The 25,821-nt window shown below is 34.1% G+C and overlaps 4 protein-coding genes across 4 annotated transcripts; all 4 read left to right on the top strand.

The window, feature by feature from the left end:
- Positions 1 to 7,418: 7,418 nt before the first annotated feature.
- On the top strand, positions 7,419 to 8,904 carry LOC125207829 (glycine-rich protein DOT1-like). The gene is made up of 3 exons (XM_048107329.1): positions 7,419 to 7,556; positions 8,280 to 8,402; positions 8,699 to 8,904. The coding sequence occupies exons 1-3, from the start codon at positions 7,454 to 7,456 to the stop codon at positions 8,824 to 8,826; spliced, it is 354 nt and encodes a 117-aa protein (XP_047963286.1). The 5' UTR covers positions 7,419 to 7,453; the 3' UTR covers positions 8,827 to 8,904.
- A 4,730-nt stretch (positions 8,905 to 13,634) lies between these two features.
- LOC125208309 (holotricin-3-like) lies at positions 13,635 to 14,373 on the top strand. The gene is made up of 2 exons (XM_048107890.1): positions 13,635 to 13,764; positions 14,005 to 14,373. Exons 1-2 carry the CDS (start codon positions 13,662 to 13,664, stop codon positions 14,202 to 14,204), a joined length of 303 nt encoding a protein of 100 aa, XP_047963847.1. The 5' UTR covers positions 13,635 to 13,661; the 3' UTR covers positions 14,205 to 14,373.
- A 4,444-nt stretch (positions 14,374 to 18,817) lies between these two features.
- On the top strand, positions 18,818 to 19,566 carry LOC125208314 (cold and drought-regulated protein CORA-like). The gene is made up of 2 exons (XM_048107895.1): positions 18,818 to 18,974; positions 19,210 to 19,566. The coding sequence occupies exons 1-2, from the start codon at positions 18,872 to 18,874 to the stop codon at positions 19,476 to 19,478; spliced, it is 372 nt and encodes a 123-aa protein (XP_047963852.1). The 5' UTR covers positions 18,818 to 18,871; the 3' UTR covers positions 19,479 to 19,566.
- Positions 19,567 to 22,818: 3,252 nt separating this feature from the next.
- Positions 22,819 to 24,008, top strand: LOC125208312 (ctenidin-1-like). Its single transcript, XM_048107894.1, has 2 exons — positions 22,819 to 22,956; positions 23,482 to 24,008. Exons 1-2 carry the CDS (start codon positions 22,854 to 22,856, stop codon positions 23,862 to 23,864), a joined length of 486 nt encoding a protein of 161 aa, XP_047963851.1. The 5' UTR covers positions 22,819 to 22,853; the 3' UTR covers positions 23,865 to 24,008.
- Positions 24,009 to 25,821: the final 1,813 nt, after the last annotated feature.

Here is a 25,821-nt window from a genome sequence, read left to right as displayed (position 1 = left end):
GGAGCAGGCAAAGAGGTTATGATGGTGAGTGAGTCAAAATACCATTAGAGAATCAAGCATTCATCTAATGGAATGGATAGTTATGTAAGAAGGAATCAAAGTCTTTCTAGAGACAAGTTTGATTAAGTGATGAGTTGTACTCATTAAAATCTTATCATTGATGGGATAAACATTAAAGGAAACACCAACATCGGTACCTTGCAAAACACGAGTTGTGGACTGACGTCTCTAGTCTAGCACATCTCAAGGTGGAATGTTGTTCCAACATTGTTGAAGAAAATTGTCAAGAAATTGGAGTTGAGTGCGAGGCATGTTTTAAGAGTTTGTCCCAGGCAATCTGGGACATTATGATTCACATCAATCTTCAAAGGTATAATTCTTGTATGAAGATCGAGATGAACTACAAGCCCTATGATGATAACTCTCAAAATAAAGGAATGTGGTTTTCCATGCCAAGAAGTCCTTACCATTAGAAACTTTTTTGCACTAATAAAATCAACCCAGGTACCTAAGATTGTAAGAACCATATGTCAGTGGAGCGTTCCTTGGAACCTGACAAGTTCATGGGTCTAAGAGTGTCATTAAGACTCGGTCTTGAATCTAACCAGACATAATCTCCTTTTTAACTACAGTAACATTATTGGTTCATTTGGATATTTCATCTTTGAAAGGATGATAGATTTCAAACTACAATCTAAGATAGACAACATGTTTACCAAGACTTTGCAAAACTGCACATGGTACAGTATTGATCGGTGGGAGCTGATATGACTGCAGTGAAATATGGATCTTAATGTGTAGACAATGACAATAGGGTTACATGCCCAAAAAGAGAATTATCTTCTCGCTATCGTTGTGCCAGGATTTATTTGGTCTATTGTCTATTAAGACTTACACATAAATTAGAATGTATGTATTATGATTGTCGAAATGACCTTATAAATAGAAGTCTTGAGGAAATCATCTACTAGAACATTAATAGATATGTAATTAAGGGCAAGAAACGCATGATTGGAAGCTCATATAGACAACCGTGGTCTTAGGCAACATCTAAATCATAGTATATGTATTTTATCAAAATTGTCTGATATTTGGAATTTGACTTGTGTCATACTTGATTAACAGCTAGAGGAAGTTGAAAGTGCATTACATGTAGATTATTGGTACTCTACAATGATGAATCTACAAAAAGTTGCAAACAACTAAGATTATCTAAGCGTGAAGCCCGGTTGTCTACGAGTTAAAGATAAATAATTTAGAAGAGAAACTAATTACATTAACGCATCTAAGTCTTTTAAGATTGCTAGAAAGAATGTTGTGAGATTCTCTTAGGAATCCTATATCTACACTGGCAGACCATTGGCAATTCCATGAAAAGTTTATACTGCTCAAGGTGGAATTGTCTTGTCCTCTGATCAAGTGTCATTTGACGCTTAGTGAATCCAAGAATTATGAGACTAGTTTGGAATAGTTGTCTCATGTGCTATAGTGTGTACTAAGAAAGTTTGGTGTTAGTTGTTTCTTTTGCATAGCAAGTATATATCATAATAACCATGGCGAAGAGGATTTTGATTGAGGTAATGAATATGCCTAGTGCTTGAGAAAATAGTAACTATTCTGATTTACGGTCGACCATTAGCAATGTCCTTGAGGTTGTCTTGGTTGTACTGTCGGTGATCAGGTAAGTTATCCTTTGATTATGTGTTTACCTTAGGAATATCTTCCTAATAGCTTTAATCGTAGGTTTGAGTATGCCTATGAGTATTATATTTAATTACTCTAGTGAAAGTAACCTCTAAAGAGGACTTATACAGAAGTTTATCAATATAAACAATCACGTATAGGGGATGATATTAATTAAAGTCAGTAGCAGCAAAGACATTACGTGACGAATATAATCAGAGAATTACCAAGCGATTTTCTTTCTTAGTGAAATAGATGGTAGTTGAACATATCTAGTATCAATACTGCTTTGTGTATAAGTGGGAGAGTTTTTAGCGGTGGTATACTCGAAAGCATGTTTTGAGTATAAGTGGGAGAGTTGTACAGGTTTGGTATCTTTGTATGTTTGAGCAAGTTTATTTTCGAATAGAATCTTGCTTGTATACGTAAAACTGTATAATCCACTTTTAACACGATTAGGTATATTATTAATGAGTTCCTTTTGAATGAATCCTTATTATTATTACATTGTGTTTGCTTGTGCATTTTGGAATGTTTTATAAACATTTAAATGCATAAGAAGTATGAAAGTCTAAGTCTTTTGCTTAGTAGACCGGTTGTGGTCGTCCACTTTAAGGTAACTGCGGTCGGATCTGTATACAATGGCACGAAAAAGAAGAATTTCAAACCCTAGATAGGCTTAGTACCTATACGGTGAAAGGTTGCGATGTCGATCATATATTTCACAGCCTTATGAAATAATTTGACATTGGTGGTATAACAACGACGGATCTATGACAAGGCGTGTCTTTATGCTATCTTGAGAGACTAGGTCTTGGTAAATATTTCTTAATCTACATATGTTGGCATTGAGCATGCGGTATTGATTATGCACTACTTTGACTTATCAAATGGTGCGGATTTTTCATAATCAATAATCCTGATATATTGGGTAGTGGTGATTAATATCTAAGCGGTGCTAGGATTGCTATTATGTTGAATGTTTTGCGAGGTGAGTCTCGTTTGATAATGTCCTCAAGAGGGAGCTGCAACAAAGGTTTTATTATTAGAAAAACTGGCAGTTGGAGTTTATTACTCTATGAATAATAAATAAATGTTTCTTGCTATGTCCACTCTTGGAATTAATAAGATATTAATTAATTAAGTCCATAGCGGAGACATTGATTAATTAATGGACATTTATATCTTAAGTAGCGGAAATAAATAATAAAAGTGGAAACACAGGATTACTTGTAATTTGGTTGGATGGGGAGGGATTCCAATATTATACGTAGTGAGCATCGTAATATTCCGATATAAGCTTGTATTAAATTATTGGGTTCAATTTAATTAGTACTTTAATTGAGTGACCATGTCAACCTTCCATAGATCTATCTTGGGCCCAAAGGAACTTAATATAAATAGGAGAATAAAGAGAACTAAAAAAAACACAATTTTCATTCCTCTAATTTTTGAAGAAATTGAACTCTCATTGTGATTCGTTCTCCTTTCCCAAAGGATTTCTTGTCTTAACAGTAAGGTCCACTAATGTAGTAAGATCAGCCACCCGATATCGAGACTACGGTTCGAGGCAGGAGAAGATCAAAGCTGGTCTAGTATTAGTCATCCTGTAGGAGGAAGAGCGCATGGCCCAAATGCGTCGATTCTTTGGAGAATCAAATGAATGGCATCCCAAACCATGGTGTGTTTTTAGGATTCTTTTCTTACTGAGCATGAATTAACTAGTTCTAGCATGCAATTATCACGATTTAACATGTGAATTGATTAATCGCATAATCGATTAATCAGTCAAACATGGATTTATTTATTTGTACAGTCTTCCGGCTGTGCAAGGGGCACCAAAACCCCATCATCTTCATCACTTCTACTCTCACCCCATTCTTGTTTTCAACTTTACTTTTAATATGTTTTATGGTATATTTTGTATTTAAATTTTAAATTCAAGTGTATAGTTGTACTTGTATTGTTATATTTTGTAACTTGTAATTATATTTTAGAAATTTACATTCAAAGTTTCAAATCAATAAAATTGCAATTTTTTATCGTTATAGATTTATCAATTCTCTTTGGATTTTACTATAGAATTGCAATAAAAGTTATAACTCTAAGATTTAAAAAAAAAATAAAAAAAGAACGAACCGAACAGAACACGCCGGACCGGTGAAAAACGCGGTTATTAACGGAACCGGAACCGGTGGTAACCGCAGTTAAACCGACCGGATAAAACGGTTTCGCGAGTTACGTTCGCTATCGACGAACCGGAACCGGCGGTTCGAACCGTGGCCACCTCTAGTCTTGTCTAAATTATTTTCTCTCTTAGAGCTCTCCAATGGTCGGCTAGCGACCGGTTAGCCGATCGCGGCGCGATCGGCTAGTCGAACCATTGAGGCGGCCAGAGGCGACCGGCAAAAATTTCGCGTGGGCTACGAGCGCGTCGCTAAGCGGCGAGCCGCCATTGTGCGGCCCGATCGGCCGACGATTTTTTATTTTTTTAAAACCTATATAAACGCGATTTTAGTTTCATTTTCATTTGTACCACTTATTTTAACGAGTTTTCTCTCTCTCTAACTTTCGTACAAGAGCATCTCGAGCGATGGATCACAACAACAAGTCCAGTCCCGACTAGTGGGATCTCGAGCTCCACGTGCCGTCGGGATCGGATGGGGCCGATGGGCGCGGATGGGCCCGGGTTTAACGTCCCCGGAATCGGCGATGGGGATGATGGCCGAGCGCGGGGGGTGGAACCAGGGGATGCCGTGGGGTATGCCGGACGGCGGACGAGCCCGGCGGGCGGGCGCGAGGTGGAGAGGTATGGGGATCACGAGATGATGGGTATGCATCCCCGGGATGCGGGGGTCACCGGAAGGGGACCACGGTCACATCGTCCTCTCTGAATTTTTAATGACTTCGTCTCTGCGTCGGCAGATGGAAGCCGCAGTTCTGGCAGTAGGCCTTTTGTCATTGCATGACATGAGATCGATCTGGCCGATCCGGACACTCCGTTCCGGCCAGGCGGGCCGCGCGAAGAAAGAAGAAGACGAGGGGGGAAGGCGAAAGCGGTCGGCAGTCGTCGCAGCCCGTTGATGACGACACCCCCGCTGGCCGGAGAAAGTGGACGGAGGATGAGTACGCGGGGTGGCCGGGGGTGGTTGGAGGTGTGCGACGATCCGGCGGATTCAGGAACAGCCGGCGGGTCGTCAGCATATGGTGGAATTGTTTTTACGGAGGCAACGCCCACACGGGAAGGACTTCAGCGGGGAGGAGGTCAGGAAGGGGTGGGAACGCATCGGGGCCGCGGTCGGCCGTTTTTGACGTTGTACGCCAACGCCCTCCGTCCCGGCTCACTAGTGGGCGAGAGACCAGCAGGGAGGACGCCTTGGGAGGGATGGCTTGAAGAAGTGGACTTCCCTTGGCGGGGACGTGCAAGGAGTTCCACGCCACTGGGAGTGCTATGAGTTGTTGAAGGACTCCGAGAAGTTCTGGGGTAAACGCTGGGTGGCCGAAGAAGTAGAGGCTGAACTGCTGCAGCGACCTACGGCGACGACGGCCTATCGTCCCTCTCTGGATTTTGAGGAGTTTCCATCCCCTCCTTCCATTTGCTGGTCGCCTCGCCGGTTGGACGAAGCGGGCGCCATGAACTACGAGGAGGATCCCCCTATCGCCCCCGCGAGGCTCCGGGTCCTCAGCTTCCTCCCACCCGCCCCACTCGAGTACGCTCTCCGTTCGCTTTTGCAAGCAAACGCTGGGATCAGATGTACAAGGTCTTCCAAGATTGGAGGACCAGCCATTGACCTCACGGAGTAAGATGTTTTTCACTCGATGCCTCGAGAGCATGCGGGTTGACTTTGGACGTCGCGGGAACATGGCTAGGGGGTTCTGACGATGGGCTCTGGGATATCACGCATGCCGGCCGACGGCGGCGACGCGATGAAGTGATGTAGTAGAAATGGCGGGGCTCGTGTGTGAAAGTCTCGTTTAAAAAAAAAAAATCATGTACTTTGTACTTTTTTTGAATGGAATGGATTAATTTTCCCTTATATGTGTCGTAAATTTAATTTCGTAATTTAATCGTAATTTGACTTCCGTAACATGTGGTATATTTGTCTATTTTTATTGTGTCTGGCCTATGGCTGGCCTAAATCTGATTTTAGTGCTGCCGACGTGACAGGGAGAGAGAGTTGGCTGGCCTATGGCTGACCTATTTGCATTGGAGATGCTCTTATTTTACCATTTCTCCACTTTAACTATTTATTATTATTTTTATAAAATGATTGTGCAAAAGTGACCTGGGACTTTAATGGCGGACGAAGGGAGTAACAATTACTCCCTCCATCCGCATTAGAGTCCCGATTGAGTCACAAGGTGCGAGTTTTAAGAAATGTTTGAGTGTGTAATAATTGGAGTGTGTGATAATGAAATGTTGGACCCATATGCATTATTATTTGCTTTATTCATTGGATGTGTTTTTACTTATGCTTTTTAGTGTTTTATTTTATAATATTTTTATTTCACTTTTTTATGAAAATATCTAACCGGGACTCCTAATGCCGGATGGAGTGTGTACAAAATGGTGAACCTAGTAGGCAGTAAAAAAACTCATAAATTTATTATTATTATTATTATTATTAAAAGTTCACTCTTAATATTAATGTCTTATAGATTTAAGATTAACATATTTCAAAAATTTTGGGGTTCCTCAAAATTGGGGGCCCTAGGTAAAATGTCCCACCATATATATGTGTTCTTCACAGAAAAAAAAAGGTGGTAAGTGGAGACGTTGAATTCAACGTATATCTGTCCCAAAATTCATAAAGATCTAACTAATGCATTAATAAACATTCTTTTGCTTTACAAAAGGCAACAGTTCACATAAAAGTTGGGTTTTGTTTTGCAAAATTCCTCAGTTCACACACAGAGACGTGTGCGATGAAAGAAACCAATTAATCATATGAAAAATGGATACAAAGAAAGAAGAAATTGATCTGAAATCATACAGAAAGTTAATCGCAAAATACAAAATTAGAAGCGTTACAGGTACAAATATATTTTTTATATTATAATTTTTAATTTATTTGATAATCTATATAACTAGTATTAGTATTATCTTTATGATTTATTTCATTAGTTGTTAGGATTAGAAATTTGATTTATTTCGCAAATCTTTTTATACCATACATATTATAGAGTGAAAAATTAAAATGATTAAATCATTTCCCATTTTCCATTTTTTTTTTCGTTTCGATACATATTAAATCATTAATCTATTTTATTTGCTCCCTGCTTAATTAACGAAACACTACGAAACTGAGGGAGTAATATATGAACACCTAACAAAGAATGAGGATGAGAATGAAGATAGTAAAGAAAGAGATCTAGAGATCAAATAATACATAATGGATATGACTATATGGAATTTAGTTTCTTTTCTAGAATTAATGTCCTAAAAGTTTAATTAGTTTTAAACTGAAAACATTCTCTTACAGAAATAACCTAAATGTTTGTAAAGAGAATATAGTATTGAAGAATACATACGAGAAAGGTACGTAGAACAGTAAATTAATATTTTAATCTATATTAAATTTCAATTAATAAAGGGGCCTAATAAATTTAATAAAAGATAATGGCAGACAAAAGTAGGATGGATAGCTACCTAACAAAGGGCCATTATGTGACAAAACACATGCCCATGATTTGCCTATAAATACAGAATCAGTGGCACCATTGTTCTCATCAAAATCCAAAATCTTAGTATCATATTTTCACAAGAAAAATGAGTTCCAAAGTGTTTCTTCTTCTTGGTCTTGTCTTAGCTGTGTCTCTTCTGATCTCTTCAGAAGTAGCTTCAGCCAGAGACCTTGCTGATGTTGATCCATGTATGCTGTTTCTTCCATATTTTATTTCCTCTCTCTCTATATATATTGTGTGTGTTTGTGTGTTACGTAATTGATTTTGTATATACTCGTATGTTTTAAAAGACATAAAGGCATAAAATCAAGTAGAATGACGTGAGTAAAATTATCATTTATATGACTAATTACTTGTACAATGTTATTTTACTACGTACTTTATCCGTCCCTCGTTAAGTGTTCATTTTGCCATTTTGATTCATACTCATTGAAAATCCACTTTCACTTTTTTTTTGGTATCATAAATACGTAATTATATATACTACACCATACACTAACTCATTTCACTCGCATATAATTATAAACTAATACTACCTCCGTCCCCAAAAATTTGTCTCACTTTGACCTGGCACAAGTTTTAAGAAATGTAATGGAAAATGAGTTGAAAAAGTTAATGGATTGTGGATCCTACTTTTATATATTAGTTTTATAATAATATGTGAATATGAAAGAGTTAGTGGAATATGAGGTCCACTACCAAAAATAAAAGTGAAATTGAATAAATTTTGGGGGACAGATGGAAATGGAAAAATGAGACAAATTTTCAGGGACGAAGGTAGTAATATAAAAATGAGACTCATATTCTATTAATTTTTTATACTCACCGTTACCATTCATAGGAGAGATAGAGTATATAAAAATAGATGGTGTAGTTTGTAGTAATTTGTTTTTTTTTTTTGTTTAAAACAGCCGAGGAAACTGATGGGCACAGCGGCCATGGAGGCGGCCACGGAGGCGGGCATGGAGGAGGCCATGGAGGTGGCCACGGAGGCGGCCACGGAGGAGGTCATGGGGGCGGTCATGGAGGCAAAGGTGGGAAGTAGTAGTGGTGATGCTGCTAAAATTATACTCCATTCGTCTCGGCTAAGATGACACATTTCTTGGCCGGCACGAAATTTTAAGAGTTATTGGTTCATGTGTTTAACTAGAGAGAGAAAAAGTGGGTGTAAATATTAAAAAAGAAAGAGAAAGGAAGATAAATATTTATCTTCCTATTATTTTATTTTGGGACAAACTAAAAAGTAAAACATGTTATTTTATGTAGGACAGAGGGAGCAGTACTATGGTGTATTAACGTTTGTAATAATTTGATTGTTTATTTAAAACAGCGGAGGAAACTGATGGGCACGGTGGACATGGAGGCAGCAGCGGAAGCGGACACAGCAGTGGCGGCCATGGAGGAGGCCACGGAGGTCACGGTGGCGGCCACGGAGGAGGCAAGGGCGGGAATTACTGAAAACGCAGAACTAAGCAGTTGCTAGTGTGTATGTGACATGCCATAATTAAATAAAATGCTTGGTGTGGTTTGAGCTTATGTTGCACTTTTATTAACAAAAACTTGGGCACTAAACACTCAATTCTAAATTGTTTGATAAAAATGACTAACAAACAGTACAAACTTTAGTACTACTATATAACTATCTCAAGCATGAATTCGTAAATGAATGCCTACGGGTTTCTACACCACTTAATTCCGACTTCCATCCATCATTAAATATCTCATTAATTGATGTTTTCCGACTTCCATCCATTATTAAATATCTCATTTATTTATGTTTTGGGATGTTCATGATTAAATGTGTCAATATGTTAATTCTTTGTTCCATTTTCGGTTAAAAAATACTCCCTCCGTCCCATTTTAGAAGTTCCAGTTGAGTTCGGCATGAATTTTAAAAAATGTAGAGGAAAATTGGTGAAAAAAGATATTGGAATGTGAGTCCTACTTTTTTATATTAGTTTTATAATAAAATGTGAGTGGGAAGATGTTAGTGGAATGTGAGGCCTAATACCATTTATGGAATATTCCAACCCAAACTTTTAAAGTGGGACGGGTGAAGTAAAATGTCTCTTTATTTTAAGCAACTCGGATCTATGGCGTGGAAAGAATGACCCAAAACTTTATATTTATATTATACCTAGAAAAAGTAATACTTTGTCGGACTATTATTTTTAACAATAGAGGATTTAGATTTGATTTTATTCATTCCAAGTAGGGCTGGCAAATCGTGCGGATTGGGTCGTTATCGGGTCAACCCAATAACGACCCAACCCAATAAGGCCAAACCCGAACCCAACCTGTTAAGGAAACCCCAAACCCGAACACGAACCCAACCCGCCACCTTCAAACTCGGACACGACCTGGACACGACCCGAACACGATAACGACACGAACCACTTTGGGTTGACCCGACACGATAAGAACACGATATCGACCTGGACACGATAAGAACACGATATCGACCTGAACACGATACCAACACGAACCACTTTGGGTTGACCCGACACGATAACAACACGACAACAACCTAAGCACGATAACAACACGATTACATATTGCTTCAAAAAATGATCAAGACTTTAAAAAGCCATATAGCATGAAGATGTTCCATTTTAAACAACAAAACTCCAACAAAATCCAAAAAAACCCAACAAAATACATAACTTTTGTTCCAAATACATAACTTTTGTTCCAAAACCCAACAAAAAAGTTTGAAACAAGATAAAAGAACTAAAGAAGTAAAAAGAACAAAACAAAAAAGAGTGAAAATACTAAAAATTAAATTAAATTTATTGAATCAAAATAAAAAGAATATAATAGTAAAATAAATTATTTTATAAAATTATTTGTTGATTAGTTTTGCTAGTACATAATATCTGAATTAACGTTTTGTATCTATAAGTATAAATTATTTTTCATAAATTTATTCAAATTATCCTTTTATTCTAAACACTAATTGATTTAGTTTTATTTTTCACTTGGATCTCTCACGTACATTATATTATTTCATTTCTTTCGACTACTTTAATTTTTGTAATTTGAAATATAATTTGAAGCTTGTAATTTCAAATATTTTCTATATATTATAACACATGAAGAAATATGCAAAGTAGGGTCATTACATGGTCATTTAATATTACCAAAATTAAATGAATGAAGACATAATTATATATTTTGAATATATTAACTAATATACTTGAAGTGTCACACGCCTAGACGTTGATAGCAACAACCTTCTATCGTCGAACTAGCTCTTATGTATCATTTGATGCACTATAATATATAACAGATTATTAATCATAAATTAATTTTATAATATGGGTCTAAAATTTGTTGTGGTTTATCATAATATTTAAATATATCAATTTATATAGCAGTCATATAATTAAAGGATATGTTACAACTTACATGTTGGGTTCCACATGTTATCATCATACCATCTCTATTATGATATTATTACGCACTATGAAAATAATTATAAAAGTAATATTAAAATAATACAATAAATGAAATATTGAAAATATTGTGATTTATCAATTTTTGGAGCAAGTGCTATACATTTGAGCAAGTGCTATACAGTAATACTAATAATTTTTCATGATCTTATCAATTTTTGGAGCAAGTGGTATACATTTGAATGTTGTATTACTATTATATGTGTTGAGTCCAACAATGTCTCATCATTGAATGACCCATATTATAATGTTAATAATTTTAGATAGAATAATCAACCAATATGTATAATATTATTTTCAAAATTAAAAATTAGAAATTAATGATAAAATATCAATGGTTTCAAAAATAATATGAGAGAATTTCCTAACAAAAGAGTGTTTTCCTAATTTATACTTTGTAAAAAAAAAAAGCAATTTATTTATCTTTATATCATTGTGATAGTTTAAATAAAATGAATAAAAAATTATTCCATTATTATTCCATTAAAATACTATGGATGGTTATTCTCTCTAAAATTTTATCTTTTAATAAGGGTCTTGGTACATATTGTACAACAATACAAATGAAAAATGAAAAATTATAAATAAGGTCAAATTAGTCACAAAAATATGTAATTAATGATGCTATCTAATCAAAATAAATTAATATTATCCTTTTTAAAATTTGAATGGCATTTTGTGTATACAATTTTTGCAAATTTTATCTTTACTCAAAATAAAAATAATAATATTAATTTTTAACGGGTTACCCGACCCGACCCGCATCCAACCCGCATCCGACCCGATTTTTTCGTGTTCTTAGTGGGTCGACCCAATAATGACCCGCATCCAATAAGACTTGATCCAAACCCAATAATTTCGTGCGGATTCGTGTCGGATTATCGTGTCGTGTCAAAAATTGCCAGCCCTAATTCTTCAAGTAGTATATGGTCAATTTATATTCATGACTTGGAATTTGTTGGACTATTCGCAGCGCCAATCTATTTTCTCCTCTCCGTGCAAAAGTACTATAGTAGTACACATTAATTGTTGATCGTACACACGTCGCACCTATAAAAGAATTATTTTAATATTTATGATATCAAATTAATACTATATATTATATTTAAAATTAGAAGTTTAATAAAATTATATATCTCACTTTTGAATTTATCAACTCTAATCATTAACCTATTTTTATCTGATGACAATAACCATATTTTTAGAAAAACCTAATTATATAATATAATTCTGTGCAATAAATTTATAATACAGTAATAAATTTAGACACTTGCATGCTGCAGAGTTGCAAATTCTCAGAATTTATTCCCTTGGGTGTGAAAGTCTTTTAAGATAAGATTGTCGAAGGTAAGTTGTAGTTCAAATGGTAAAACTAGTAGGCTGTAAAAGAATCATTAATTTCTCGTTTGTGTGAGTTGCAATTATATATACTAGAAGTATGTAATTTGGATATTATAGAGTTTAATGAGTAAGCCTTGGTTTTATGGCTCCTTTTGCTTGGAGCGGTTTTCTTTTCTAGTTTTGATTGGAGTGAGTTTTTTTCTCCTTTTTTTGTTGTTTTGATGTTTTTGTTTCTGATTGTACTCCGTAACTCGCTTCTCTTGCCTCAATCATTTCGAATAAAAAAATGAGAAATAAACTCTAAGAACCTCAAAAATCAACATTATTTCCAATGTTTCCAATCGTTACGAACAACAATTCCTTTTTTTTTAAAGATGGATTTAATATTAATGACTTGTAGATTAATGGTTAATAGTCTATAAACATATTTTAAAATTTTGGGGTTCCTCAAATTAGAGGCCCTAGGCAAATGTCCCACCACATAGGTGTTCTTCTCACAAAAAAAGGTGGTAAGTGGATTGTAAATATATTCCTAAAATTCATAAAGATCTTACCTAAATGCATTAATAAACATTGTTTTGCTTTGCAAAAGCCAAAAGTTCACAGATAAAGATTATTTTACTAGGCAAAATTTCCTCTGTTCACACACAGAGACGTGTGCGATTAGAGAAACCAATCATATGATAATGGATTAAAAGATACTATAAGAAATTGAGTTTAAACCAGATATAATTAAAGTTAATCACAAATTATAAATATTAGAAGGATTACATGGGGTATATCAACATCCCATAAAATTGTTATATTTATTATTTTATAAATTTACTGTGACAATACATGGTATGCATCAATGTTTTAATGATACAAATGGCATGTCACATAGATGAAATGTACTCATTTTCATAGATTGATTCCTATTTCATTCAGTCTTTAAGTCATTATATCTTTTGATAACAATCAAAACCAACCATCATAATCTCTTTAATTTACTTTTCTCTATCTATTTCACCTTTTCTCTACTTAATTAACAAAATACTATGGAATCTAAGGAATGAGCACCTCACTAAGAATGTGGATGAGAATGGATATAAATATATGGAATTAGTTTCTTTTTTTTGGAAGTACTAATATCCTAAAATTTTAGTTTAGTTTTTAAATTGAAAACATTCATTTATCGAAATTACTTATATAAGAGGATTAGTATTGGAACAATAAATTAGAGAATGATAGAACATCAAATATTTAATCTATATTAGATTTCAATTAAAGGGGACCTAATTAATAGCGTCGCATGAAGATCTTTATGAATAGATAATGGCAGACAATTGGATTAATTTTAAAAAGTAGGTTGAATAGCTAACTAACAAATGGCCTACTCACCACCTTATCCATAATGTGACAAAACACATACCCATGAATTGTCTATAAATAGAGATTTAGTGATAGCATTATTCTCATCAAAAACCAAAATCTTAGTATCATATTTTCACAAGAAAAATGAGTTCCAAAGTGCTTCTTCTTGTTGGCCTTTTCTTAGCTGTGGCTCTTCTGATTTCTTCAGAAGTAGCTTCAGCCAGAGAGCTTGATTCTGTTGATCCATGTATGCAATATTTTCTTTTTCCAACATACTATATACTATATGTGGTGTTTTTCTGTAGTTCAAGAACTAATTAAATTATTAAATAGAGAGAACAAGTTTTCGTAATTAATGTTATAAATACTCATATTTTTTAAAACTACTAAAATGAAAAATAGCATAAAATTAATCAAGTATAATGACATGAAATGAGTAATCATTTGGATAAGTTGTTAAACTAGTTTGATCATTTGTTTTACATAGCCGATGGGCGCGGCGGATACAATGGTGGCGGACACGGTGGTGGAGGAGGACACGGAGGCGGCCATGGAGGAGGACACGGAGGCAATGGAGGCAGCCATGGAGGCAACGGTGGCGGCCATGGTGGCAACGGAGGCGGCCATGGAGGCGGTGGAGGAGGTCACGGCGGCGGCCATGGAGGAGGCAAAGGTGGGAATTACTGAGCGCTGAGACTCACAACTAAGCAGTTACTACTTACTAATGTGTATGTGACATGCGATGAATAAAATGGTATGGGTATAGTTTGAGGCTCATGTTCATGTACTTCTATTATGTTTTATGTACTTTTGTTACTTACTTATCATAAAAAAATATATGATGGTTATGATTAAATGCTAATCCACCGTAATCCTGAGTGGTTGTACCAAATTTATTACTAACATTTGATAATTCTATTTAGTGATATTGGTAGTTAATATCACGAGTTACGAATGAATTCTGCGTATGCTGCAAACTAAAAACTTAGTGTCCACCTAGATTGTCCAACATGTTACACATAATTAATTCGATTTTGTTGGAATAGTAAATGTGGGGAATACAAAACATGATCAATGTTCATGATTTTTACGATATGTTTAAGTCTGTGGTTAAAATTCGAAGTTTGGCAGTAATTCGGGATATTAGTGACCGATATCTCTTTTATCAATTATATCATAGTTTTGTTTATGTACCGATTATATCCTAACCTTTAAACTAGGATCAATTTCTATTATCAAAATTTCACTTCAATCAATATACTCCATCTGTTCCTGAAAATCTGTCATTTATTTCCATTTTCGTCCGTCCCTGAAAATTTGTCACTTATTTCTATTTTCGCTCATCCTAAAAATTTGTCACCTTTCACTTTTACCATTTTTAGTAATGAATCCCACATTCTACTAACTCATTCACACTCACATTTTATTATAAAACTAATATATGAAAGTAGAATCCACGTGACACTAATTTTTTCAACCCACTTTCTATTACATTTCTTAAAATACGTGCCGGGTCAAATGGTGACGAATTATGGGGGACATATTAATTAAATAGTCTAAGGAAATACTTAACTAACTCTAATATATATTAATTAAATAACTTAATTCCTATTTAAAATATAAATAGAGTAAGTAGTTGGGACGATCGAACTAAAAACGTGTGAATACGGGACAGGGAAAATATAAAATTTACAATAAATATAATTAAAATTATGTTAAAAATAAAGAACATAATTATAATACTACACGATGGGTCTGGCCTGGGCTATGCATAGTCCTAGGCTAGGCTTGGGTTTGAAAAATGGGCCAGTTATAGCTTATTTCAACCAATGAGCCCAACTTAGTTTGCTTTGTTTCACTAATGAACCGAGCCTGAGTCATGCTGGGTTGTGTCGTTCCAACTTAGTTGATAACTCTTATGAGTTATACTTATGACTGTATGTCCATTATTACCCACGTAATCCAGTTGACAATTGTATGATTTTACGTAGGGTTGTCAAATCGTGCGGGTTGGGTAGTTATCGGGTCAACCCATTATCGACCCAACCCAAATAAGGTCAAATCCAACCCAACCTGAAATCATGGTCCCAATCCAATGAATTCGTATCGGATTCACGCGGATTATCGTGTCATCCAAAAAAAAGTTGGCCCTCTGTTAAATGTTAATAATATTAAGTTACTCCCTCCGTCCCACAAAGATTGTCTCGCTTTGACCCGGAACAGCTTTTAAGAAATATAATGAAAAGTGAGTTGAAAAAGTTAGTGGAATGAGAGTCCTACTTTTATATAGTACTAGTTTTATAATAAAATGTGAATAGGAATGAGTTAGTGGAATATGAGGTCCACTGCCAAAAATAGTAAAAAAAAATGAAATGAGACAAATTTTGTGGAACGAACGAAAATGAAAAATGGAACAATCTTTGTGGGACGGATGGATACTATACAATAAAATTAAAATAATTATTTTCTTAAATAAAAATAATTAAATTAAATATAATATTAAAGTATAGTAATATTAAATCTAAATGATTAAAATAATTATTTTTTTAACAAAATTAAAGTTAATATTTGTTTAATTTATAAAAAATATTAATTACTATTTTTAGTTAATAAAATTAAAGTATAATATTTTTTAATTAATTAAAATATAATAGATAATCCGACACGAACACACATGTTTAAGATTTGGATCCTTATAGGGTCGACCCACCATTATATTTTTACTATTTTGAGATATTCATAAATAGGGCCATCTTCCATTGCTTATAGCATTATAATCTAAAATTAAGACCAAATCTACACCCTTAGATTTAAAAATGAATGGATGAGATTGAACCTTACGAATTTCAATAAATAGTAGACAAAATATCAACAAAAGGGTAATATCGTCATTATGTAATCATATGATAATTTCTGTGAGTGTTTTATTATATCAACATAATGTATTACAAATATCAACAATATGACATAAGAATATCAACACTAGTACAAGAAAATATCAACACATATTTATTGAGATTTTTACATGGTTTTATTGAGATTTTTATATGCATTATATTGATATTTTTTTTATGTATTTGTTGATAAAAATCTGGTTAACAACATATACGAAAATTAAAATAAAAAAATCAAATTTCATCATCTGAACGTCGTCGGAACATATGCAATTAAAATCTCGTTGGAATCCTTGTAAATTATCTTTAATTTGATATATTTTTTGCAAAAAAATAATTTAAATCAAGAGAGTTACGTAAATTTAAAGTTTTTAGTAATTTTAATGAGAGGGAATTGACATTAATACCCTTTAATTTTATTTAATAATTTTTTAATTAAAAATATAATCCATGTGGCATTATTCCAACCACTAGATCTCCTAATCTAATGTCTAAGATTTAATCTTAATTTGTGATTGTTAATTAAATAGTTAGCAATTGATCATTCCCCCGTAAACATCTCATTTTATTTTTATCTTCTCCTTCGTGCTATTTAATTGTAAATAAAATTTTATATTTTAAGCAACAAAAGAAAAATGACTACAGTCTACTTGTCAGAAATATATGAGCGTGGAAAGAATGGCCCAAAACATTATTATTCATATACCTTGTAGAGGAAAGTGACAGCAGTATAAACTACTTGGCGACTTTATAGTATACTACCTACCAATATACTGACATTGACAGCAGTCAGCAGTATATTAACTATACTCGACTTTATATTATACCTACAAATAATACTTTGTCGGAACTCTATGGTATACTTTGTGTCACTTTCTTTATTTATATTTTTCCTCCGTGAGACCAATTATTAAAAAAATTAATAACTGTAAATCTAGATTTTATTATATTCCAAGTATATGTTAAATTGAAAAGTATTCTAAATTATAGTATTTATCGATAATGCAACTATTAGATTTGAATGGAATCTTAATAATCAATAATAAAATCGACAACATTCTTTGTGCAATAGAAAATTTTATAATATAACCAGTGCCATTAATAGAAAATCTTAATAAACTATACTCAAGAAAAAAATCAACATTATTCCAATCGTAACGAGAAATAATTCCTTTTTTATGATGGTTAATATTAATTGCATATATATTTAAGTTTAATAGCTTATAAACATGTTATAATATTTTGGAGTTTCCTAAATTTGGGGCTCTAAGCAAGTCCCACCACATGTGTTATTACCCACAAAACAAGGTGGCACATGGATACGTTAAATTCAATTTGAAACCAATTTTTCTACGTCCACAAGATTTCAAAGATCTCTGGTCACATCTAAATGCATTAACAAATTTTGTTTTGTTTTGCAAAAGTCCACAGTTCACACAGTGGCTCGACATTAAATTTGTTTTGTTGTGCAATATTCCCAAGTTCACACACAGCCTAGAGAAACTAATCATACTATGGAGTCAAAAGAAGAAGAAAAAATATGTTTGAGTTGCAATTGGGGAGAAAGAGAGTTGCAATTTATTAAATATGAATTGGGATATAAACATCACACAATATTGCCATTCTCCGTCCCGACCCGAAATGTTGTATATTTTTGTCATTTTGGTCCGTCCACAAAATGTTGTCCACTTTGTTTTTTTCTTTTTTCATTTTTGATATACCCACGTTCTATTATAAAACTAATACTCCCTCCGTCCCCGATTAATAGTCACACTTTTTCATTTCAGTCCGTCCCCAATTAAGAGTCACACTTCATTTTTACCATAAATAGTAAGTAGGTCCCACATTCCACTAACTCAATTCACTCACATTTTATTATAAAACCAATATAAAGAAATGGTCTCACATTCCACTAACTTTTTCAACCAACTTTTCTTTACATTTCTTAAAATTTGTGTCTGATCAAAGTGTGACTCTTAATTGGAGACGGAGGGAGTAATATACATTGGACTCACATTCTACTAACTTTTTCAAATCACTTTTCTTTACATTTCTTAAAACTCGCGCTAGGTCAAATGTGGAAAATACTTTGCGGACGGAAAGAGTATTTGTGAAGACTCAAGTAACATGGGACAGAGGGAGTAAGAGAAAACTAGAACGTTTACAAGTTGATCAATTATATTTTGAACGAAAATTAAATATATTGTGATCCCTATTAAATGTAATAAAATGGGGCCTAAATTCGTGGCTCCGAATACTTTATAAGTAAAAGAAAATGACTTTTGGATTGATTGGGAAAAGTAGGTTGAATAACCACCTAACAAAGAGCCTACTCATTACCTTACCTCAATACTATGTGACAAAAACACATGCTCAAAATATGGCTATAAATAGAGAACCAGTCGCAGCATCACACTCATCAAAAACAAAAATCTTACTCTCATATTTTGAGTAGAAAAGATGAGTTCCAAAGCACTTCTTCTTCTCGGCCTTTTCTTGGCTGTGGCTCTTCTGATTTCTTCAGAAGTTGCTTCAGCTAGAGACCTTGCTTCCGTTGATCCATGTAAGCAACATTTTGTTATTCCAAACAAGTTTTCGTAATTAATTTTGTAAACACTTATTTTTGGTAAAAAATATGAATGTGTACATGTTATTAATAAAATGTACAAATAATAAAATGTAATATAGTAGTAATAAACTCTTCCTTATATTTTTGTCAAAACACGTGAATAAAGAAGTGTTTCATTTCTGATGGGACAGAAAGTGGCTAAACTAGTTTGATCATTTGTTGTACACAGCTGAGGAAACCGATGGGCGCGGTGGATACAATCGTGGCGGTGGTGGAGGCCATGGAGGCGGCCATGGAGGAGGCCACGGAGGCAATGGTGGCGGCCATGGAGGCCACGGAGGCTACGGAGGAGGCAAGGGCGGAGGTGGTCATGGAGGCTACGGAGGGGGCAAGGGCGGAGGTGGTCATGGAGGCTACGGAGGGGGCAAGGGCGGAGGAGGCCACGGAGGCAAGCGTGGTGGGCGCGGAGGCCATGGAGGAGACGAAGGTGGCAACTAATGTCCCCATGGAAACTGAGACTCAAGAATTAAGCCATTGCTAGTGTGTATCTAAAATGCCATGAATAAAATGCAATGGCTCTATTTTATCTCGTGTTGTACACTTCTACTTCTACTATATGATGGCTATTAACAAAATCTATCTTAATTAGTATATCAACCGTTATTGGTCATAAAACAATAAATTCCACGAAGATCACTAACAAACTTGGATAGTCAAGCTAGTACGAATCTATGGTGAAATTTGGATGGTACTGGGTGTTCGGATCGAAGTTGGACTCCAACAAACCTGGTATATTGATGATGCACTTTGGAGACACGGTTGGTTGTGGTTTAAAAACTAAAGTACTTTAATATAAAAGAAAGCAAATAAACAAATTGCAGATTGAACACGTAAAAGAAACTATATGAGAGAAGGGAATTCCAGAGATTTACTTTCACAGTTTTGGTTTATATAAATTCCAACTACAACATCCTATCACGGTTCATACTTTACTAGAACGTGTCACATAAATATTGCACATGCGGCACGAAGTAGATGACACACTAAGGTCGTTAATCCTAGATTAACAACTCCAGAAAGCACTTAAGACTCAATTGTTCTCAATCTCTATCAAACGTGCCGTTTTAAGGGGACATAGTAGTGTTAACTAAGTGATTCTAACATGCAAATCCTTTTTCGATTACTTTGCAAGCCAATAAATCATCACAAGAATGTGTTACACAAATATGAAGCATTATCCACAACTTATAATTAAAACAAGCACTAAACAAAATGAATATTAAATAAATAGGAATTGTATAAACCAAAGCCACTACTAAAACATCCCTACAATTCTATGAATTTAGCTACCCATGAACAAATATCATAAACCATAGTTTGTTGGGAAAACAAAGAAAACATTAAAAACTAAGGTAATAGAACCCAAAGGTTGAATATCGTAGCCTTGATCTTCTCTTGCTTCCAATATAATTCTCTTGATATTAGAATGCATCAAAAAAGATCCTTTTGGTAAAGCTAGAGTGGATATTTATAGCCTCCAAGTCGTGTGGAATAATATGGCAATTCTTCAACATAGTATGACAAGTCTTGGAGAGAAAATAAAGCAAATTTTGTGCACCGCATTTTTCCATCGGGCCGCTAGACAAAGTCAGTGGTCGCTGGTCATCTTTCCGTAGCTTCTGGACTCAAATTAGTGGTCGCTGCGCCAGCGGCCGTATGTTATATTTTTTATATTACTATTTTAAGAAATTCATAATTAAATATTTAATTTTAATTTTAATTTTTATTCATTGGTAAATAATCCCTCCAACCGCTATTACGAGTCTTATTTCTTGACGGCACGAGTTTTAAGAAATGTTAAGAAAAGTGGGTGGAAAAAAATTAGTGGAATATAAGTCTTACTTATATATATTAGTTTTAAATGAAATGTGAATATAATAAGTTAGTGGAATGTGGGACCGTATTATTATTTATGGTAAAAATGAATCGAGACTTCTATTCATGGACACATTAAATAGAAAAACGAGATTGCTATTCGCGGACAGAATGAGTAAAAACTTTATATAATAAGCAACGAGGAAAGGAATGAAAATGACTACAGTCTGCTTTGTCAAAAATCTATGAGCGTGGAAAGAATGGCCCAAAACTAAGTATTTTTCATATACCTTGTAGAAGAAAGTGACAGCAGTATAAAGCTACTTGGTGACTTTATATTTATACCTACAAATATACTGAGACTGACAGCAGTATTATCTACTACTCACTCGACTTTATATTATACATATTATACCTACAAATAATACTTTGTCGGAACTCTATGGTATACTTTGTGTCAGTTTCTTTATTTATATTTTTCCTCCGTGAGACCAATTATTAAAAAATAAATAATTGTAAATCTAGATTTTATTATATTCCAAGTATATGTTAAAATTTTTGTATATATATTTAAGATTAATAGCCTACAAACATGTTACTATAAAATTGTGGAGTTTCCTAAATTTGGGGCTCTAAGCAAGTCCCACCACATGCATGTGTTATTTCCTACAAAACAAGGTGATACGTGGATACGTTAAATTCAATTTGCAACCAGTTTTTCTACTTCCATATGTCCCACAACATTTCAAAGATCTCTAGTCTTATCTAAATGAATTAACAAACTTTTGTTTTGTTTTGCAAAAGTCCACAGTTCACACATAGGCTCGACATTAACTTTGTTTTGTTGTGCAAAATTCCACAGTTCACACAGCCGAGAGAAACCAATCATACCATGGAGTCAAAAAAAGAAGAAAATATATATTTGAGTTGCAATTAGGGAGATAGAGAATCGCAAGTTATATATAAACAAATCACATCATATTGCTATATGGAGTATTTATAAAGTTAACTATCTTGCAATATTTGGCATTTTATCCATCATGCATCTCATGCATATTTTATTCTAATGTACAAATGGCATGGATAATTCTCATGTCAAAAAAACATCTTACTTATGGTGAGGCATACGGAGATAGATCTAGAGATCAATACAGTAGTTTTCTTCTTTTTTAAAATTAATGTCATCAAAATTTAGTCTAGTTTTAAATTGGAACCATTCTTTTATCAAATAATCTTATTTAATATTTTTTTAAGATGGAATGGAATGAGGGTGGAATAAAATAATGATGGGGTATAAATTGAAGATAGAAATGAAATGATAATTTTTTTACATTTTTGTTTCATTCTCTCCTTCATTGTACCAAGCAAATGATTTCTCCATTGGCATGTGAAAAGATGTCTCATTTTGCCATTTCAGAATGTTAGTGATTTAAAGCCTCATTTATCTTTTTCCATTATAAGTAAGTGGGCCTTACTATGTCTAAATCATTACACATTATGCTCACACTTTATTAAAAGTCCAATATATAAAAGTGGGATTCACATTTCACTAACTAATTTTACTTCGTAAAGCCAAACAATTTTTTAAAACTTACATCGAATCAAAATAAAACTATAAATGGCGAACGGGGTAGAAGTATGAATTACATTCCATTCCATCGTCTTGGTACTGGAGCAATAGCTTAGAGAAATGTACAACATTTTACATTTACAAGTGCTAAATTATGTTTTTTTTAGATCATTAAATATGTATTTTTATTAAAATTTAACCAAATGGGGCCTAGTTTCGTGGCACGGAATACTATAAAAGTAGTAGTAAAAGAGAATGACTTTTGGGTAAAGTTGTTGGAATAGCCACCTAACAGTGGTCCTATTCATTACCTTACCACAATAATTGACAAAAAACATATGCTCATAATATGTCTATAAATACAGAACCATTCGCTGCATCACATTCATCAAAAACAAAAAAATCAAATCCTATTTTTAGTAGAAAAAATGAGTTCCAAAGCGCATCTTCTTCTCGGCCTTTTCATGGCTGTTGCTCTTCTGATTTCTTCAGAAGTTGCTTCAGCTAGAGACCTTGCTTCCGTTGATCCATGTAAGCAATATTTTTTATTTTATTTTCGGCATATATTGGTGCTTGTGTGTGTTTGTTAGTGTAGTAGTACAAAAACTAATTTAATTGAGGGAACAAATTTTCGTAATTTAAATTTGTAAATACTTGCATGCAATTACAATATAGTATATAGCTTAAAATCAAGTATAATGACCTGAGTGGAGTTATTATTTCTATAACAAATGAGGTACTCTCTCCGTCCATTTAAATGTCATATATCTGGCCGATACAAGTTTTAAGAAATTATTAAACTTTATAAAGCAAAGTGAAGTAGAAAAAGTTAGTGAAATATGAGTCATACTTTTATATATTAGTTTTAAAATAAAATATGAGTGGAATGAGTTAGTGAAATGTATGTTCCACTTACAAAGTAAAGTAACAGTGAAATAAGATATTTATTGGCGGACGAACGAAAAGGAATAAAATGAGACATTTAATGACAGACAGAAGGAGTAATATATATATAACTCAAGTGGCTAAACTAGTTTGATCATTTGTTGTACACAGCCAAGGAAACCGATGGGCGCGGCGGATACAATGGTGGTGGCGGCGGATATGGCGGCGGAGCTAATGGTGGCTACGGAGGCGGCCACGGAGGCAATGGTGGTGGCCATGGAGGCTATGGAGGCGGCAATGGTGGTGGCCATGGAGGCGGTGGAGGAGGCCACGGAGGCTACGGAGGGGGCAATGGAGGCGGCCGTGGAGGCAATGGCGGCTACGGAGGGGGCAATGGAGGCGGTCGTGGAGGCAATGGTGGCTACGGAGGAGGCAAGGGAGGCAAGGGAGGCGGTCATGGAGGCTACGGTGGTGGCAAGGGAGGTGGCGGAGGAGGGCACGGAGGCAACCGTGGTGGGCGCGGAGGCCACGGAGGGGACGAAGGTGGCAACTAATATCCCAAGGAAGGGTTTATGAAGCCATTGGTAGTGTGTATCTAAAATGCCATGAATAAAATGCAATGGCTCTATTTTATCTCGTCTTGTACCTATTAACAAAATCTATCCTAATTAGTATATCAACCGTTATTGGTGATAAAACAAGAAATTCCACGAAGATCACTAAAAACTTGGATAGTCAACACTCAATCCTAAATTTTGTTTTAAGAACAAGAAGATCATTCGCCCATCTACGAGGATAAATATTGACGTGGACCTTAATTTTATTTGGATAATGGTTTAATCGCAAATGTATACGGCAAACAAAATGATCCTTCCTCCGTTTCATACTACTTGAAAGCAGTCATTTTAGAAAACTAATAATAAAGGAGCAGTTAAAGTGAAATAAAAAAATTAAAATAATTTTTCTATCTTATTTTACCATTTCCCCACTCTAATAATTTATTATTTCTATCATTCTTCTAAAATAACTAAAAAAAAGAAGTGTGTCAAGTAATGTGGGATAGAAGGAGTATAGAAGAATGTTACTCTCTTAGTCCGTCTTTTATAGTCTCAATTTGATTCGGCACGAGATTTTAAGAAATTACTCCCTCCGTCCTATTTAAGATGACACATTTTCCTTTTTAGTTTGTCCCAACTAAGATGACACATTTCCTTTTTTGGAAACTTTCTCTCTCCAATTAATACACACAACCACTTTTTTCCACCCCTATTAAAATATTCTTCTTTCTTTCTCTCTCTATTTTAATACCTTCACTCGTCTTTTCTCTTTCCAATTAAACACATTAATAAATAGCTCCTAAAATCTCGTGCCGGCTAAGGAATGTGTTATTTTAGCCGGGACAGAGGGAGTATTTGATTTTGTGAAGAAAATTTGAGAAATGAGATAGTGGAATTTGAGTCTCACTATTATATATTAATTTTATAATAAAATTATTTAATTGAATTATGAGGTCCACTTATCTAAAATAGAAGGAAGTAAATGATGTTTTAAGTTGTGGACACCTAAAATAATAAAATGAGTATTTTTATACAGACAGAAAGGATAATATTTCACTCCATTTTCTACTTAGAAATAACTATATGAAAACTTAAAAGAAGGATAGATTTGGTAAGTTAAAAGCATGAAACAGAATCAATATGGATTGCCATAAAATCAACGGATTTAAATATAATCAATGAAATGATTTAGGAAAGGAATAAATTCGAGCATAATTTTATAAATGTAATCCGATATGTATTACTGCACCGATCAACAAATAATAATTACTCTCTCCCTCTCGCTATTAGCGAGTCACCTCTTTTGATAGGACAGATGGTGTATAAAAGAAGGAAAAGTAAGGGAGTAAAAAAAATAAAGTAGGTGGAAAAAAAAGTAACATAAAGAGTATTTTACTTAAAATGAAAATGGTTCACTTTTGGTGGGACGTTCCGAAAAGAAAAGCGTTTCGCTTATGGTAGGACGAAGAGGGTATATATTTTAATTTTGAATTGAGATTAAAATTATTCTCTAGTAAGAATTTCTATATAATGAAATTTCTTATTTTCAATTTTAATAATATTTCAACTATATTTTTCTTGTCTCTCTAATTTTATCGGTTTGCATTAAAATTTATTCCCTCCGTACGCATTACTTGTCATTGATTCCTTTTCGATATATCTGCCAATACTTGTTACAGTTACTATTTTGGTAATGAAACTCACAGTCCACTAACTTATTTTACTAAAATTTTATTATTATAATACTCCATCCGTCCAAAAAAAATAGAAAAAAGTTGTAAATAACACGGGTTTAATGTATAATTGATAAGGTAAGACAGGGGGAGGAAAAATGTAATGCAAGTAGTGTTAGTGGATTGTGGGGTCCAAATTTAGAATGATGTGTAGAGTTAGTACCGGTTAAAAATTTATCTTTTTAAACGTAGTCTAATTTTGGCGGAAGGCCCAAAATGTT

Source organism: Salvia hispanica, chromosome 2, assembly GCF_023119035.1.
Source record: "Salvia hispanica cultivar TCC Black 2014 chromosome 2, UniMelb_Shisp_WGS_1.0, whole genome shotgun sequence".
Lineage (NCBI taxonomy): Eukaryota > Viridiplantae > Streptophyta > Magnoliopsida > Lamiales > Lamiaceae > Salvia > Salvia hispanica.
The sequence above is the reverse complement of the archived record's forward strand: the minus strand, read 5'-3'. Positions and strand labels throughout refer to the sequence as shown.

What these genes read in the sequence shown, in the direction of transcription:
- LOC125207829 (XM_048107329.1), top strand. Translation starts at nt 7,454, where the DNA reads ATGAGTTCCAAAGTGTTTCTTCTTCTTGGTCTTGTCTTAGCTGTGTCT. An exon ending in CCTTGCTGATGTTGATCCAT is followed by an intron (nt 7,557 to 8,279) that starts GTATGCTGTTTC and finishes TGTTTAAAACAG; the next exon opens with CCGAGGAAACTGATGGGCAC. An exon ending in GGGCGGTCATGGAGGCAAAG is followed by an intron (nt 8,403 to 8,698) that starts GTGGGAAGTAGT and finishes TATTTAAAACAG; the next exon opens with CGGAGGAAACTGATGGGCAC.
- LOC125208309 (XM_048107890.1), top strand. Translation starts at nt 13,662, where the DNA reads ATGAGTTCCAAAGTGCTTCTTCTTGTTGGCCTTTTCTTAGCTGTGGCT. An exon ending in GCTTGATTCTGTTGATCCAT is followed by an intron (nt 13,765 to 14,004) that starts GTATGCAATATT and finishes TGTTTTACATAG; the next exon opens with CCGATGGGCGCGGCGGATAC.
- LOC125208314 (XM_048107895.1), top strand. Translation starts at nt 18,872, where the DNA reads ATGAGTTCCAAAGCACTTCTTCTTCTCGGCCTTTTCTTGGCTGTGGCT. An exon ending in CCTTGCTTCCGTTGATCCAT is followed by an intron (nt 18,975 to 19,209) that starts GTAAGCAACATT and finishes TGTTGTACACAG; the next exon opens with CTGAGGAAACCGATGGGCGC.
- LOC125208312 (XM_048107894.1), top strand. Translation starts at nt 22,854, where the DNA reads ATGAGTTCCAAAGCGCATCTTCTTCTCGGCCTTTTCATGGCTGTTGCT. An exon ending in CCTTGCTTCCGTTGATCCAT is followed by an intron (nt 22,957 to 23,481) that starts GTAAGCAATATT and finishes TGTTGTACACAG; the next exon opens with CCAAGGAAACCGATGGGCGC.